This window comes from Lycorma delicatula, chromosome 6 (assembly GCF_047948215.1).
Source record: "Lycorma delicatula isolate Av1 chromosome 6, ASM4794821v1, whole genome shotgun sequence".
NCBI lineage: Eukaryota > Metazoa > Arthropoda > Insecta > Hemiptera > Fulgoridae > Lycorma > Lycorma delicatula.
In genome coordinates this window covers 103,406,854-103,422,599 of record NC_134460.1, presented here as the reverse complement: position 1 = coordinate 103,422,599, position 15,746 = coordinate 103,406,854, and the positions used below count along the sequence as shown (strand labels likewise).

The following is a 15,746-nucleotide window of genomic DNA, read 5'->3' as shown; positions in this document are numbered from 1 at the left end:
GAAATATTTTTTTTTATAAAAAATATTTTAAATTGAATCAAATGTTATGAGTTTTGGCTTTTGTTTAGTTAAAACTTAGTTACAAAAACATTTTATAAAGATATTTATATTGGCAGAGAACAAATTAATAAACCACACCCACTTAGGTACTTGGAGATGTATTAAACATGGCTTTGCACTTAATAATACTGAAACAAGTGATATATATTTTGACCTTTTTTCATTAAAATTACATAAAATATAATTTGATATGTTTCCATAAAGATATTCATAAAAGAAACTGTAAATTAATTATCAATAAATCTCACAGATTGTTTAGTATCTTTTTGGAGTATGTGGATATGATCTGGTATATTAAAAATATCTGAAAGGATTTTGTACAATTAATTTTGTACTGGGTGTGCACTTTAGTTTATTTTTTAAAAGCTGACATGCAGAAGCATGGTAGAAATTTAAAGCTGTAAACCAGAGTAGATAGCTGTGTATGAATTATTTAACAAGGACGAGTCTGGCACAGTGTTTTCTTTTTCATTTAACAGGAGGTATCCATTTTCAGCTAAGTCATGTACTCCAGTCCAAGTATAGGTGATCTTTATAAATGATATTTTAGACTCTGAATCCAGATGTCAATAATTTCATGACAAATGGATAGAATTTTTTTGAACAGGTAAATTAAAGAAGTTTTGATAATTTTAATTAATCTTTGGGTAGAACTGTATTATTTTTCTTGTTCATGGGACTAAGGACTGTAAAATGAAACATTTAACATTGTCAAACAATGCAAATAATCCTTAAACATTGAATAATAACTTGCATCATTTTATTTATTATTATTAAAAATTATAAGTCATCACTAAATAATATTTTTTTAAATCGTAACATTATATACTACAGCATTAAAATTACAATTAGGGTATTATCGATAGGATATAATGTGCCAAACATATTAATTTTAATAAATTTATTTGACATATTTGATGTTCTGTCTTTTTTATCTAATTTTTAACTATAAATTAAATATCCATCTAGGCAATAAAATGAATGATTGTATTCTGGCCGATGAGAGAGTCCACTTTCACTGTTATGTAATTATACTCTGTTATATAATACAAACTATACCAGTGTAGTTCCAGACTAAGCTATCTTATATCTAATTTTAAATTTATACAAACATAATATCATTTATACAATCTCATAATCAAATTAATGATTCATTAATTTGTTTGTCTTTGGTATTCTGTATTACAAAATATTTTCTCCTTATAACTAGATTCCCCAGTAAAGTATTATATATATGTAAATTTACAGATTAACACAAGTTAGTGAACCATAAGATAAATTTTGCAGTTATTGTCTATATAGACTAGCTAATACATAATCTAATAAGAGTTCAGACTGTCTAGACATAGTAGACGGTTTAAATTGTAAGATAAATGAAAAATAAAGTAAAACTTTTTCTGTGAATGATGGTACTTCAAAAATACAGCAAAAGTGTACTTTCTCATAGGAGAGTGAGGCAACCATTCATTTTAAGTAACCTAATGTATTTAATTAATATTCAAAAATTAATTTTAATAAATAAACCAGCCCAATAAATTTTCATAAAAGTGAATATAACATTTTTTCAAGCTAGTCTTGATATTCAAATCCTTTCATTGAATGTCTTACTCTACTTCATAAATAATGAATTAGAGTATTCCATAAATAATGGAATAGCATTGCCAATAACTGTCAGTTATTGGCAATGCTATTACATAATACTTTCCCACCAAACACACACATATAGCTGCCAAATAAATGATTTTCAACCCCCATCTTACAAGTAAAAGTAAAATAACAATCTATACAGTTGAAAAATATCTCTTACTTAAGAGTGAAATTATTAAGCTCTTGCTGGGTATTTTCCATATTAAAGAAATTCATTCAAAATTACTTCCTAGTTTTCCCAAATAAATAGCTGCTTTCTCTCTTTCTGACACTAATAAATGTACCGATAAGCAATAACCTAGCTAGGAATTACTGGACTGAAGAGAAAAAAGATATTAAAATAGAGCACGTTAGACAGCCAAAAAGCCGACATCCGGATAAGAAAATAGTGCTGGGCTTTTCCTTGTTTAATAATTATGCACGCTGCAAGCAACTCTGCCACAACTGCAAATTTCATAACAATTATATTAAGTATTTCATTATGTATTGAATTTTTTTTTTAAATGAATAATAAACACATAAAAAATGTTAGAAACATGCAGTAATATGAAAATACTTTCACAGCTAAGTAAACCTAATTAGTGCATAAAAAAATAATAAATTTAACAACTCTTGGATCCTCAACCATAAAAGGACTAAATTACCATTTACATAAAGGAATGAAGTGATTTTGTGATGTCCAGCAGGATTTCTAGCGACACAAGAATAATTTCCTATATGATTTTCATCAACTGAACCAATACTTAATATAACATTGCGTTCACCTAATGGAACTATGGTGATTCGATCACGAGGTTTAATAGTTTCACCATTAAGCAGCCAATTTAATGTAATTGGACTATCACCTTCAATGACAGCACATGGTACAGTAACTAGCTGTCCAGCATTTAATGGTTCTTCACCAAATGTGAAAGGCAAAATTTTTGGTGAAACTGTCACAGAAATCATAATTTATTATTATTATTAGAGCTTTGTTTTCAAATAATATTTTTATTATATCAATATTAAAACACATGTACACATTGATTCATAAAAAAAAACAAAATTTTACTACACTGTAAACTTATAATTTTTAAAACCTCTAAAGTGATTATAAATTAAAAATATCACAACACTGATCACCATTTTGAAGTAACTTTGAAATAAAAATCAATATACAATCTGAATAATTTATAAAACTCATGACTGAATCTTTAAAAAAAGGTTTTGTTATGAAGTACAATTATCAATCAAAAAAACTCACATTAATAATTATAACTTTCTCTCATATTAAGAAATCTTAGAGATTAATCAAATGTAGATGGAGAAAAAAAGTGTAAGCTAATAGAGTATAATTACAGAAGGATCAGATCAATATTACCCTTGTATATGGTGAAAGTTAAGATTTTTATATCCTCTAGAAATAATTTATTACATTATTAACACAATATTTTTTGTGTAATTGCTTTCCGGATCTCAACTTATTTTACGTTTAAAACTTTAGTAAACATTAGTTCCAAAAATTTTGACTTTCAGTCTATACATAATGTTCACATAAGGTGAATCTATAAACATGGTAATTTATTTAAAATGTACAAATTAATCTATAGTAAAAAAAGTTATTAGAAAATATTGTACTTCAGTCATATAATAGTTTAAATAAATTACTAGCAAAACCAATAATTAAACAAGAATCAAGTAAAGATTGGCATTAATTAGATGTAAAACAAAATACAGTTAATGTACATGTAATTAGTAAATGATATATGTACATATATGTACATTCATCATTTCCTAAAATGAAGTATTGTTGCCTGCTCCCTTACATGCTGTTTTCTAATATGCAACATTTTTTTAATGAATATTTGTCGAAAAATGGCTCCATTTACCTGTTTCAAGGAAAATGTCAAAAGTGATAATTGTTCACTGATTATCATCATACTTGTTAATGCATCATTAAAATCAAAACCAGTGCATCACTATCCTAATTTAACATTTTCATCTTAAAATTTCATATAACAATCCTTTACAAAAAATAATATTAAGTTCAGTTTAGGTAATTGATGACTTTGGTGTACTTTCTAATGCTTTTTTATATACATTATTAACTTAGAAAAATGTATATTACAAAGAGCATTATTACAAGTTTTATATAACGCAAACAATCATCAAAACCTCCATAAAGGGTTAATCTTCTGTAAAGGTAAAAAAATATAAATAAAAATGTTGCCAATGTAACTTAATAAATAAAATAAATCAATAAAATATTGATAAAAACAATAATTTATGATAGAAAAAAAAATTGTGCCTCAGATGTCTAAATGTATTAATGTGCTGGTAGAATATGATTATAACATATAATAAATAACAAAAATAAGATAGATAAATTTAAAAAATAATTATATTTATAATACTTTCTACAAACATCAGAATGAAATAAATGATATATGATAACACTAATAAACAGCAGAATGCTCGCCCATAAAATAAAAATAAAAAAATACAATGGCAACACCCAGGTAATATGCTGGCCAAATATGACTTGCAAACAACTCTAAATCAAATGAAGAAATGCACAGATTTTAAGTGTAATTACAAATATATACCTAAATTAATTTATTCCAACAAGTAAAATTTAATGTTCATTTCATAATTTTACACATTGGACTCCTTTTTTCCCTTTAATGGATATTCTAAAACAAATCTAATCTATTTATTTTGGATAATCAAGGAACATTTTTTAATAAAATGGAAGAGGTTAAAATAATAATAATTTATGGGGGAATGGATTCTGATTTTGCAGCACTACAATCGAGTGAATGCATATCTTTGGCTTAAAAAAACTTCATTAAAATGAGAAGAAACATGCATTTTGAACTGAATAATAAAGTGAAGAAAATAAAGAAACTTTTAACAAAATTGAAGAACAAAAATTTGATTAACGAAGTATCTAAATGATAAATATGTTTACAGTCAACAAAATCAAATTTACAAAACCAATTTTAAAAAAACAACAATATTTCATGCTCACTGTAGGCTCAAGTTGATAATGATTCAGTTTAAAACAAACAACAGTACTAAGGATTTATTAAATGACTGTAACACAAAATACTAAAAAATAAACCACTTTTTTATTCAGTATATATCTGTGCAATTTCTTCATTCTCCTAGAAATATAGATTAAATTAAACATATTTTTTAATGGTAAAATATCAAACCATTAACATCAAGTACTGCAGAATAATTAGCAGTCCCAGCGGGATTTGTAGCAGTACAAGTATATTCACCACGATGGCCGGGTCCCACAGAATCTATAGCAAGTACATTAGCTCGATCTCCAAGCAGAGTTGTTCTAATACCCACTGCATGAGAGGTCACTTCCCGCCCATGGAAATGCCATTCTATACGTAGTGGCCTGTCCCCTTTACTAATATAACAATTCAATTGTACACTATTCCCAGCGTTTACTGGGCCATCAAATTGGAATGGAGATATTACTGGTGTAACTAGATGATAATGCATAAAAAGATATAATAATAAATAAATATATCACATTTTCAATAAAACTAAACCAAATTAAGAAGCAATTTTACGAATATAAAATGACAACAAACATAATACTTGGAGCCAGCATCCTACACCCAAATCTTGTGGAAAAGATTTCAGATGTTTTCATTCAGTGAAATAATCTGCATAATTTTAATGAGAAAATTACCTCCCAAATGGTAGCATAATAGTCTAAATTATAAATCAGTCTCAAATATACTTGTGCATAAGAAATGAATTGAACAATAAAAATAAAAATTAATTTCACATTAATTTACCTAACACAGAACCAAAATAAAATAAAAACTAATATTTTACTACAAAAGTATTTAATAAAAATTGGTTTCAACAAGTTGCGTATGACCCTGAAAACTCTTTTTCTTAAAACACTGATAAATATAAAATTATATATACATATTTATATGTATATTCATCAAGCTATTTAATATATTTCAAAGCTGGCCAATCACACAGCAAACAAACAAATATTAGGCAACAAACAAAATGGGGCGCAAAAGCAAAATAAAATGTCAACACCAAGTATATATACACCTTACCTTTTTTTTGCAATTTTTTCTTGTTGAATTAGTTTACATCAACAGGCAGATAAAGTTGCCTTAAGAAATGTAAAAAAATCACGCATCCATAGAAATTCAATCTAATTTAATTAAAAATTTTAACTGAATAAAAAAAATGCATCTAAAGTCTAATAATAAGTAACAAAATAAAACCTAACATAATATATACCACTGAATAAGACAGCATCTTCAGTAGAAAAAAGTTCATAAATTCTTATTAAAAAAAATAAATATTTTTAACAATTTTACAAATTTCATCTTTTTGTAGATTTGCAGCATAAAACAAAAACATCCATACACTAATTACAAAAAGATTTCAAATTAGCAACTTCTAAAGTTTACAGCAAGTACAAAAAAAGAGTATAAATTATATAACAGCTTAGAAGCTGTTATAACATAAAACATTTAAATTAAAAATTAAAAAATTGTGAAATACTATCAAAAAAAAAATCTTACAAACCAAGGCAACATACAAACCAGTCTTCATAATAAACAAATATACTAGTATAAACTATTTCTAAATGAAAAATTCTATAATCTAAAATAATTGGAACAAATTGTATTTTTCTTTCATTCAGTAATCATAATCTCATCTGTTATGATGCATAACCATCATCTTATAAGAAAGGTCCAGCAGCAGCTACAAAACTATTGCAAATTACATGCAATATCTAAGGGTATACGCTCCTGACACATTTGCATTTTGTTTCTTGGTGGTAAATTTTACTTAAAAAAACCGAAACTGAAGCTTAAGTTAAAACTCAACTTTTTTTTCAAAAACTTCTTTTTTTATAGATAATCAAACAAAGATGATTATTGTTTTAGAAACAAAGAGTATACAAATCAAAAGTAAACATCACGATTAACTTAATGCTCTTCGATTCCAAAAAAGGAATTTTTTTTAAATACAGAGCAAATTAAAATACTACAAATGTAAATAAAGCAACATCTTTAACGGATTTTTTCTTTTATTAAAATACACAAATTTAACTACCTCAACATCATTAAGGGTTCAAAAGTCTCTTTTGAGGTAATTAAATGTAAGCAATTTTTAATAATATTTTAACACTGCTGAATAATAATTACAAATAACTAACAATTACAAGAATTTCTGAATTTTTAAATTTTAGCTTAACTTGTATTTGTATACCTGCCCCTGATAAAAGTTATAAAAATACATCTAAGAATACTGATATTATTTAAATTACCAATAATTTAACAAGTTTCCAAAATTATTTTTATTTACATTATCTGTAGCAGTACTTAAAATTCCTTATTCTGACCCTTCAACAATTATAAACAATGAGAAGTTCAAGTACCAGAAAACTGATTTTTAGCAAGAGCTGAATATTGTTATGACTTCAAATTTTGATTATGTAAATAAAATGTAATTTTAAACAGGCTTAGTTATATAATAGAATGCACCAAATATACATATTCAAAAAACAAAATAAAATAAACATTTTAATCTATGAAGACCAATTTGCAAAGTACAAAAATAAAAAAGTTCAAACATATATTTTTTTCTTCATATAAATGATATAATACATTAAAACTATTTTTTTTTTTAATTCCGCGTAATTTTCGTGTTCTGCACAAATAATATTGTAATATAACGACTAATAATAAATAATAATTATGTAACAATAATGATTTAATTTCTTAATTAAATTCTATAATTTATATACAGTCTTTACAGACTATATAAAGAAAAGTAATTAAATATTATTTTTAAACAATAGGAACAATTAACAATTAAGCCTTGGTTTATAAGAATTACCTTAATGTATTAATAAAAAATAACATATCTTCTGACTCACCCATTACTTGAACTTCAAGATTGCCTCGAGCACTGAACCCCTGTGAATTACGAGCTACACATGTGTATGTTGCTTGGTCCGATAATCTTTCAACATTTTCAATGATCAATGTACCATTTTGAAAAACCTTTTGCTTTCTATTTATAGGTAATTGTCTTCCATCTGTAAATAAAATAATTATTTTGCTTTTTTAATTAATTTAACATGAATTCCAATAAAGGTTCACCGAAGGTAAAAATATAAATGAGCTGTTTCTTGTTAGATCAATATACTGCTACAGTTTATAATTGCTCATTATACAAAAAATGAAATATTCACTTACTTATTCATCCTAATTTTTTAGTTTCATTTTTAAGGTATTTACTAAAACTATTAGCTAAAATGTATAAACAATATGGTTTTCCCTAAGCAAATCAAAATTTTTATTTATTTCAATAATCTAGTAATTTATATAATGTAACCTTAACTGATAGCATTTATCCGAACTTCATATGTTTTTATTTTCAATATACTACTCCCAGAGATGCACTAAATGTTATTTAATTAATACATTATAAAGAGATGTAATTTTATCATGCCCAGAACCACTAATCTCTTATAATTTATAATCTTCTTTTATAATTAACACTTTCATTACCAAATATTAAACTTATTTTCAAACTTTGTTAGTTCCCAAACTTAATTTTTTTTATGAACATAATTATTAAATTTCAGTAAGAACAACATAAGTTTACTTTTTCTTTGACTGATGAATAAATCACTACAAAAGCTCAAGGTTAGTGCATTGGAATATGGAATGGAAAATTTGTAGTGTATGAAAAACGGCCATGCCTGAGCAGGATTCAGATTTGAGACTTTCGAAGTGAAAGGCTGAGATATTACCATCTGCCACAGAGGTTGGTAAAAGTATTTACTGAAATAACAACTAATTCTATTTCATTAGCCACAGTCAAAATTTACATGCACATTTAACTAGTTAACCAGTTAACTAGTATATTTTATGTAGAAACAACATTTATTTAAATCAACAAAACATTTACATTCAGAAATTTTATAAATTTAATTAGTTTTCATGATTTTTTTTTTGTATTCTGATATAACAAAAATCAATAATCAGATAATCATTGACAACAATCACTATGTCTGCCAGACGCAATGTATAGGAAATTTTATGTTATTGTAACTTTTGCAAAAAAAAAAATCAATTACATGATATTTTTAAAGAATGACTTATAAAATTAAATCAGTACCTCGTTCCCAAACAATGCTTTCAATTGGATAACCAGCAACTGGACAGGTCACAAATAATGTATCACCAGCAACAATAGCTTTCTTTTCCATAGGTCGAACAAATGGTGTACCATAAACATTAAGTCGAGCTCTGTGTTCGGCCGATCCAACTTTAGATGATGCTATACATTTATAAAGGCCACCGTCATTTGTTTGAACAGTAGAAATATTTAAATGAGATACAACATCACCATTCATTGTAACATACTGTCCAACTTGAAACCTATATAAAGAAAAAATTCTATATAACTGCTAAAATTAATATCACGTACACTGAGGTGAGATATATAATGGTAAAGATAACTGAGATAACAATACACTAAAATATAACAGAATTAAAAAAAAAAATTCCTACATACACATGTATAAATTTATAAGTTTGTTCTAATTTTATGTTAAATACAAGGGTGAATCAAATTTAAATGGTAATTTTGCTACTCTACGTAGCAAGCAGTTCCGAGCTGGTTGGCAGAGGGGTGGGTTAATGTTCGGTGTGTTAAGAGAGGCAGAACCGCATGATTAACTCCTCCACTCTATTTTGTCATCAATACAGTCATGAGTGAGCAAGAGCTTCCGTTGTCTGTTGCACAACATACAGTCATAAAGTTTTTAACTAATGAAGGCATTAAACCCGTGGAAATTTTAACTCATTTAAAGGTACAGTTTGGGGATGCTACTATACTGTCCCAGAACCAAGTGTATACATGGGCCAGACAATTTAAGGACAGGTGAGAAAGTGTAGAAAATGAAAGTCATGATCAACGCACAAGGTCAAGTCTCACAGCTGACAACACCCGTGTTGTCTGAGAGCTTATCAACAGTGATTGCCGGTCATTCTTCAAGAAATCGCATCAGAAGTGATTATCAGCTATGGGAGTGCTCAATCCATTACCATTGATCATCTTGGTTTTAGAAAAATTAGTACTCAATGGGTTCTGAGGTTGTTGATCGAAAATCAAAAACAGATCAGGTTGGAGATCTGTGGGAGACTAATGAGCCAATTTCGACCAGAAGGAGACGCTTTTTTAAGGCACATTATCACATATGATGAGATATGGTCCGTCTTTACACTCCAGTCAAAAATGGTATGAAGGAAGGATGAGAGCTGCCCAGTAAAGGCCAAAACCCATCTGTCAGCCGGAAAAGTTCTTGCAATGATTTTTTTTGACTCAAGAGGAGTTTTTACTCATTGATTTTCTCACAATCAATGAACAGTGAATGCGGTTTACTATTTCCAACTGCTAAAGTTAACAAAGGCTGCTTACCAAAACAAAAGATGAGGTATGCTCATCAGATGTCGTCCTTCTCCATGACGTCAGGCCACACACAGTGACTTTGACAAGGATAAATTAAGAAAAATGCACTGGAAAATCCTCACACCCTCCCTACAGTCCAGATTTGTCCCCCTGTAACTATTTTTTGTTTATGCCCTTGAAAGAATCGCTTGGAGGGGAATGATTTGAAAACAATGAAGATATCAAGGAGCACGTGTGCAATTGGTTGACAATACATCCTCAAATGTTTTAAGAATAAGGAATATTCAAGGTTCCAAATTGTTGGCAAAAGTTTGCAGATCATGCAGGAGACTATACAGAGAAATGATGAAGGCATGAATTGTATATATTATTAATCAATAAATTTATTTTTAAAAAAATTACTGTTTATATTTGATTCACCCTCATATTAATCTATTTCACAATAGAACTGTTTTTTAATTAAGCTCCTTCATTCCTCATTCCATGATACAAAAATACATATATGTGCAACAAACATATTTTAATAAAAATATATGCACAGACCTTTTTATAATTAAAAAAAATAAAAGAAATTATCTAATAATTAATTATAATTAAATTAACTCTTTTTTCATATTATTTTAATTAAAAAAATAATTTTAGCTGAATTCAGAACAGGGGAAATGATCACTATTAATTAAAGAGAATTTCAAATTATTTTTATTTCCTAGACTTGTGTTTCTATTGTATGAGTTTTAATATCACATCTTCACCAATGTCACTGCTATCGCAGTTTTCACTAACAGTTTAGTTTGAGTCTTCACTGTAATTTGATTCTTTTTTGTTTGTCAGCCGACACATATCATCTTTGGATCCTTCTGATGTGATTGAAATGCATGTCTTTATATTTTTCAGAACCTTTTTTTTATCTATTGTTCTATCACATGACTTAAGCAAAACAAATTGGTGTTTGAATGAATGAAATAAAATAAAACATGAATTTGATATATGTAATGTTGAAATGAAGATTAATTTATCTGTATAATCCCCCTTGGAAGTTGGAATATTTCAATAAAGAAATTTTCTTAGTAAAAAGTTAAATCCTTTCATAAACTATGTAACTGATTTCTTCTTGCTTTAAAGTGTATGAAGAATATAAATAACTGGTTTAATACTTAATTAACATTTTCATTGCTCTCTTCAAGAACTGGCTGATTAATAAATTCATCACTTTCTAAGAAAACAAATACTGATACTTGTATATTAGATGCTTTAAATAATCATATCCATATAAAGACTAAAAAGTGTAACAAATTAGTGCTTTACCACGAAACAAATTAATGTTCACCTTTCTGTGAGAAACAATAATTACTGTCTCCCCCAAGCAGGAAAAGTTTCAAAGATATTTATATAAACACAAAGGCAAAGTACATTGAAATGTCCAGTTTCTTCTGTGAATAAGGTTTATTGTAAAATTCGCCTTTTTTCTCCTAGATGTAATAAAACTTAATAGCACACTGAATAAACCATTCAAAACCTTGACAATTTACTAAAAAAAAACACTTGCCCAAATACATGTATTCCCAACATTTCTAAAGTTCCTAGGTCCATATTTTACACTGAATCAAACAAATACATATTGCAAACAAATTTAACTTTAAAATTACTCTTTAATCTCTAAGACCATGAACTGGATAAAATTTGACAAATTTTCTATTTGTAACTCTCTGTTATACTTATTGTACTATGAAACTTAGAAAATCTCTATGCTTATCCTTAGTAAATTGTTTTTTTTTTTTTGGCTAAAATAAAAATATCAATGTGACTTTTAAATAACATCTAAATCTTTTGTAATTGAACTGACAATTTAAAATTGTACAAAGTGGTAAAGTATAATGTGTACAAGAACTAATATAACCAGATAATCATGATTAATAACACTAGGATATGATGATTAATGGACACACATGTCGGCATTACCATCTTAAATTAGTTAAAAACAATAGCAATCAGTTAAAATACATAACTAAAAGAATTCTAAATTGAACAAAATACGTTTTTAGTGAACATCTAAACAAATCCTCTTAATAAAATTATTAACATTCGTGGATTTTAGTCCATTAATAACAAATATTTATATTATCTAGGCAAGTGGTCAAAAACGAACCACTTGCCTTGTTTAATAAAAAACATCAGTAGTTGTTGTACCGGTCACTGTTGGATATTTTCTTTGAATCAAGTTCCCATGTAATCTCTGGTGTTGGGTTTCCAGAAGCAACACACTTAAGGAAGACTGAAGGACCTGGCTGCATTGTTTCTTCACTAAATGACTGTCTTATCTGTGGAGGTTCAACTGCACAAAAAAATTACATTATATAATATTAAAAATTGAAGAATCAGAATTTATTTATGCAAAAAATATGCTGCTTATCATTTAACAAAAATGTTAATTTTTAATAGCAAACCAAGCCAAATTTACTTAAATTTTTTTTAAATCATAATGTTTTTAGTTGTTCTTGTGATCACCTAAATTTTGTATTACTATTTTTTTATATTTTTATAACCTTTTCAAACTTTATTTTAATGAAAAAAATAAGATAGATGAAATAACAGGCTAAAAATTCCAGAAATCAACTGACTAAAAGGCCAGCATAGCAATCACTACACCAACTGGCTAGCCACTAATTGTTGCTATTGTTTTTCATTGTTTACCATCGATTGATTTTACTACTGCCAAGATCTGTATGCTAGAAAGACACATATTTGGGTTAAAAAGAAAATCAAATCCAAATTGTATGTGATACATACATTTAAGAAGTATATTCATGTTTAACTTCTTACTGTTCAAATATGCAAAAAAGTTTTTTTTGATGATTAATTCAGCCTGTGCTATGGGAATATGAAATAGAAATTGTATAGCATATGAAAAATGCGATCTCTGACCAGGAATCGAACCTGGGAACTCTGAATAAAAGGCTAAGACACTACCACTCTGCCATGGAACTTCATGGAGAGGTATTTATTTTCAAATATGCTTTTGATTATTTATCATATGTGTTGAATAGCTAAGTTGTGATTAATGTTGGTGATCTTGGATTTTCTTCTATGAGGTGGTCAGTAAATGTTGACATGTTGGTGATCTTGGATTTTCTTCTATGAGGTGGTCAGTAAATGTTGACTCAATATTGTTATAGAGAGCTTTTACCTGTACATTATATCTTTGAAGCTGTAACCTTTTAATTCATTACAGAACATTATACAGTCAAAATAGTTTATATTAAACTTACTGGACATTGTGTTTTGGGTGTATAGTTTATTTTTTTTTTTAGATAACACTGCATATAAGTTTTTCAAATTTATAAATCATTTTCTCTGAGTCATTGTTTGTGTATGCTAGTGTGATGAATTTTATATTATTTTTTATTTACTTTTTATTCAATGTACAGTGAATCAATGAATGCTCTGTTACACCCAGTAGTATTATTACATGTGCTATATATTTTTATAAAATTAAATTACTGTATTATATAATCTTCAGGTGATAAGAAATGTGATTACTTTGATCATGCTTTTTTAAATTGTAGATATATGAGCTTTTAATTTTTTATATGATCTAGGTTGGTAATAAATGTCTGTCACTTTTTTTATGAAATTTTGATTATGTAGAAGATGGCTATTCAAGCAATTAAAGCTGTATCATGTATTTTTAACAGAAAAATTAATTTCAAATAAATTAGTATATTTTTCAAAAAAATTAATAATTTTGAATAAATATAACTGTTTATCATCATGGATAAAACAATGCAAAAGAATAATAACTTAATCTTTAAATTTAAATTTTATATCTCTCTTAAAAGTTTTCATTAATTAGTTTCAGATACATGCACTTACCAAAATTTTTAATTAAATACAAAGAATCTTTACCATATAAAATAAAAATAAAAATTAAAAGACTAATAAAAAGTAATATTTATTTAAAGTTTGAGAAGTTTGTAAATCAAATACACGTTAAATTCAAAAATATGTGATTTTTTATATTTTTCTTCTGAAGTAGAAAACTTTTCTGATGGAAGTAGTGAACATGAGCTAGGACATTCCAATGTCGTTCACAACTTGCTTCACAAGTAAGATTTTTTTCACACTTTTTAGAGTATTAGTTGCTGCTCTGCAGTTTTTATAGATAATTGTGCCAAATACTTCCATCATACAATAACTTTGTGTAATGTTAATCCATGTTTAAGGAGATTACATATAGAATAATTAAAATTCCTTCAAGAGTGGTCAAACTTTAATAGAAAGTGATCAATATTCTGGTTGTTTGATACATCAATGAAAGCTGAAAATGTTGATGTTATTGAAAAAAATATGTAATTTATTCAGAAAGTATCATTGGCTGACTGAGAAATTGCTGATGAGGTTGGTGTTAGTGAAGATTAAGGGTACAGTTTTAACAAATGATTGGAGCATGTACAAAGTGACTGCAAATTTGTACATAACTACTTGCAACTGAGCAGTTGTATAGTATCATCCAGGATGTGCTAGATTAAGCCTACAGCCATTCTGCTTTCTTAGAACCATAAATGGTTTCACCACCATTTATGTGGTGAAAGTTGGGTAAATTGGTACATCACAGAAATGAAGTTTAGCCTTCAAAGAATCCTAAGTTAAAAAAATATAGAAAGGAGATTGAAAGTGATGCTGGCAATTTTTTTACTACCATAGAGTTTTCATCACAAACAGGTTCAAAATGAAACAGTTAATAAATATCAAAATGTGTCTACCATTCTTGTGATGTTATTTGTCACAAAAGACCAGACCTCTCCACATTATGCAAATTTTAACTCCCTGATATAACTTTATGGGAGTTTTTTCAATCTCCAAACTGAAGATGCCACTTTAAGAATAATTTGAGAGCTAAAAGTTTATTATGAAAAAAGGGAATAATAAAGCTGAATGGGATTTCCAAAATAGTCTTCTAGATACGTTCTGTACAGTGGAAAAATCTTTATACTAAGAGAGCTGAATTACAAGGATATACATTGACAAAATTTATTAATTTTTAATTATACATAATAAGAAAATATGAGTAATCTGAATTTCACCAACAACCATTAAACATAAGCTTAATATTTGCTTTAAAATAATTATAAAATTAAGACAGATTTTTTTTTCTTTTAACAATTGAGATTTATAAATTTTTTCCATACATTTTCAATAGCAATGGATAAAAAAAATCTCTTCCAGTAAAGTTTGCCCTACTTTTATCTTCTGCTATCTCTTCATTAGCTTCCAACTTCCTTTTAGCTTCATGAGGCTATCTCACCATCTAATTCTTGGCTTACCTTATAATTCACTAGCATCCATTTTTAATTTCCCGATCTCTTTCAAAATGTTAGCATTCTCTCATCTAAAAATATGTCTGTCCTCACAACCTCCTCTTCTTGCCATAAATTTCTACCTCTACAAACAGCTCTTTCAAGTCTCAGTTCTTGCTGATTTTTAAAAAATGTATAATTTTGAACTGGTGCCAAGATTTTCTTTAACACTTCATTTTCAAACAAAAAAGATCAATTTGTGACTCTGTGAAGCCA

General features: G+C 27.4%; 1 protein-coding gene across 17 annotated transcripts in view; it reads right to left on the bottom strand.

Moving 5' to 3' along the window:
• Dscam1 (Down syndrome cell adhesion molecule 1) overlaps window positions 1-15,746 on the bottom strand; it is a 607,521-nt gene that overhangs the window by 158,482 nt on the left and 433,293 nt on the right. For all 17 annotated transcript variants that reach the window (XR_012756684.1, XM_075368244.1, XM_075368245.1 and 14 more), the window contains 3 exons: window positions 12,364-12,508; window positions 8,881-9,143; window positions 7,631-7,792 (listed from right to left, as the gene is read on the bottom strand). Coding sequence is in view for 16 of the 17 variants with exons in the window: in XM_075368244.1 (XP_075224359.1) it covers window positions 7,631-7,792; window positions 8,881-9,143; window positions 12,364-12,508 (570 nt within the window). In the remaining variant the exon portion in view is untranslated. The remainder of the gene's footprint in view (window positions 1-7,630; window positions 7,793-8,880; window positions 9,144-12,363; window positions 12,509-15,746) is intronic.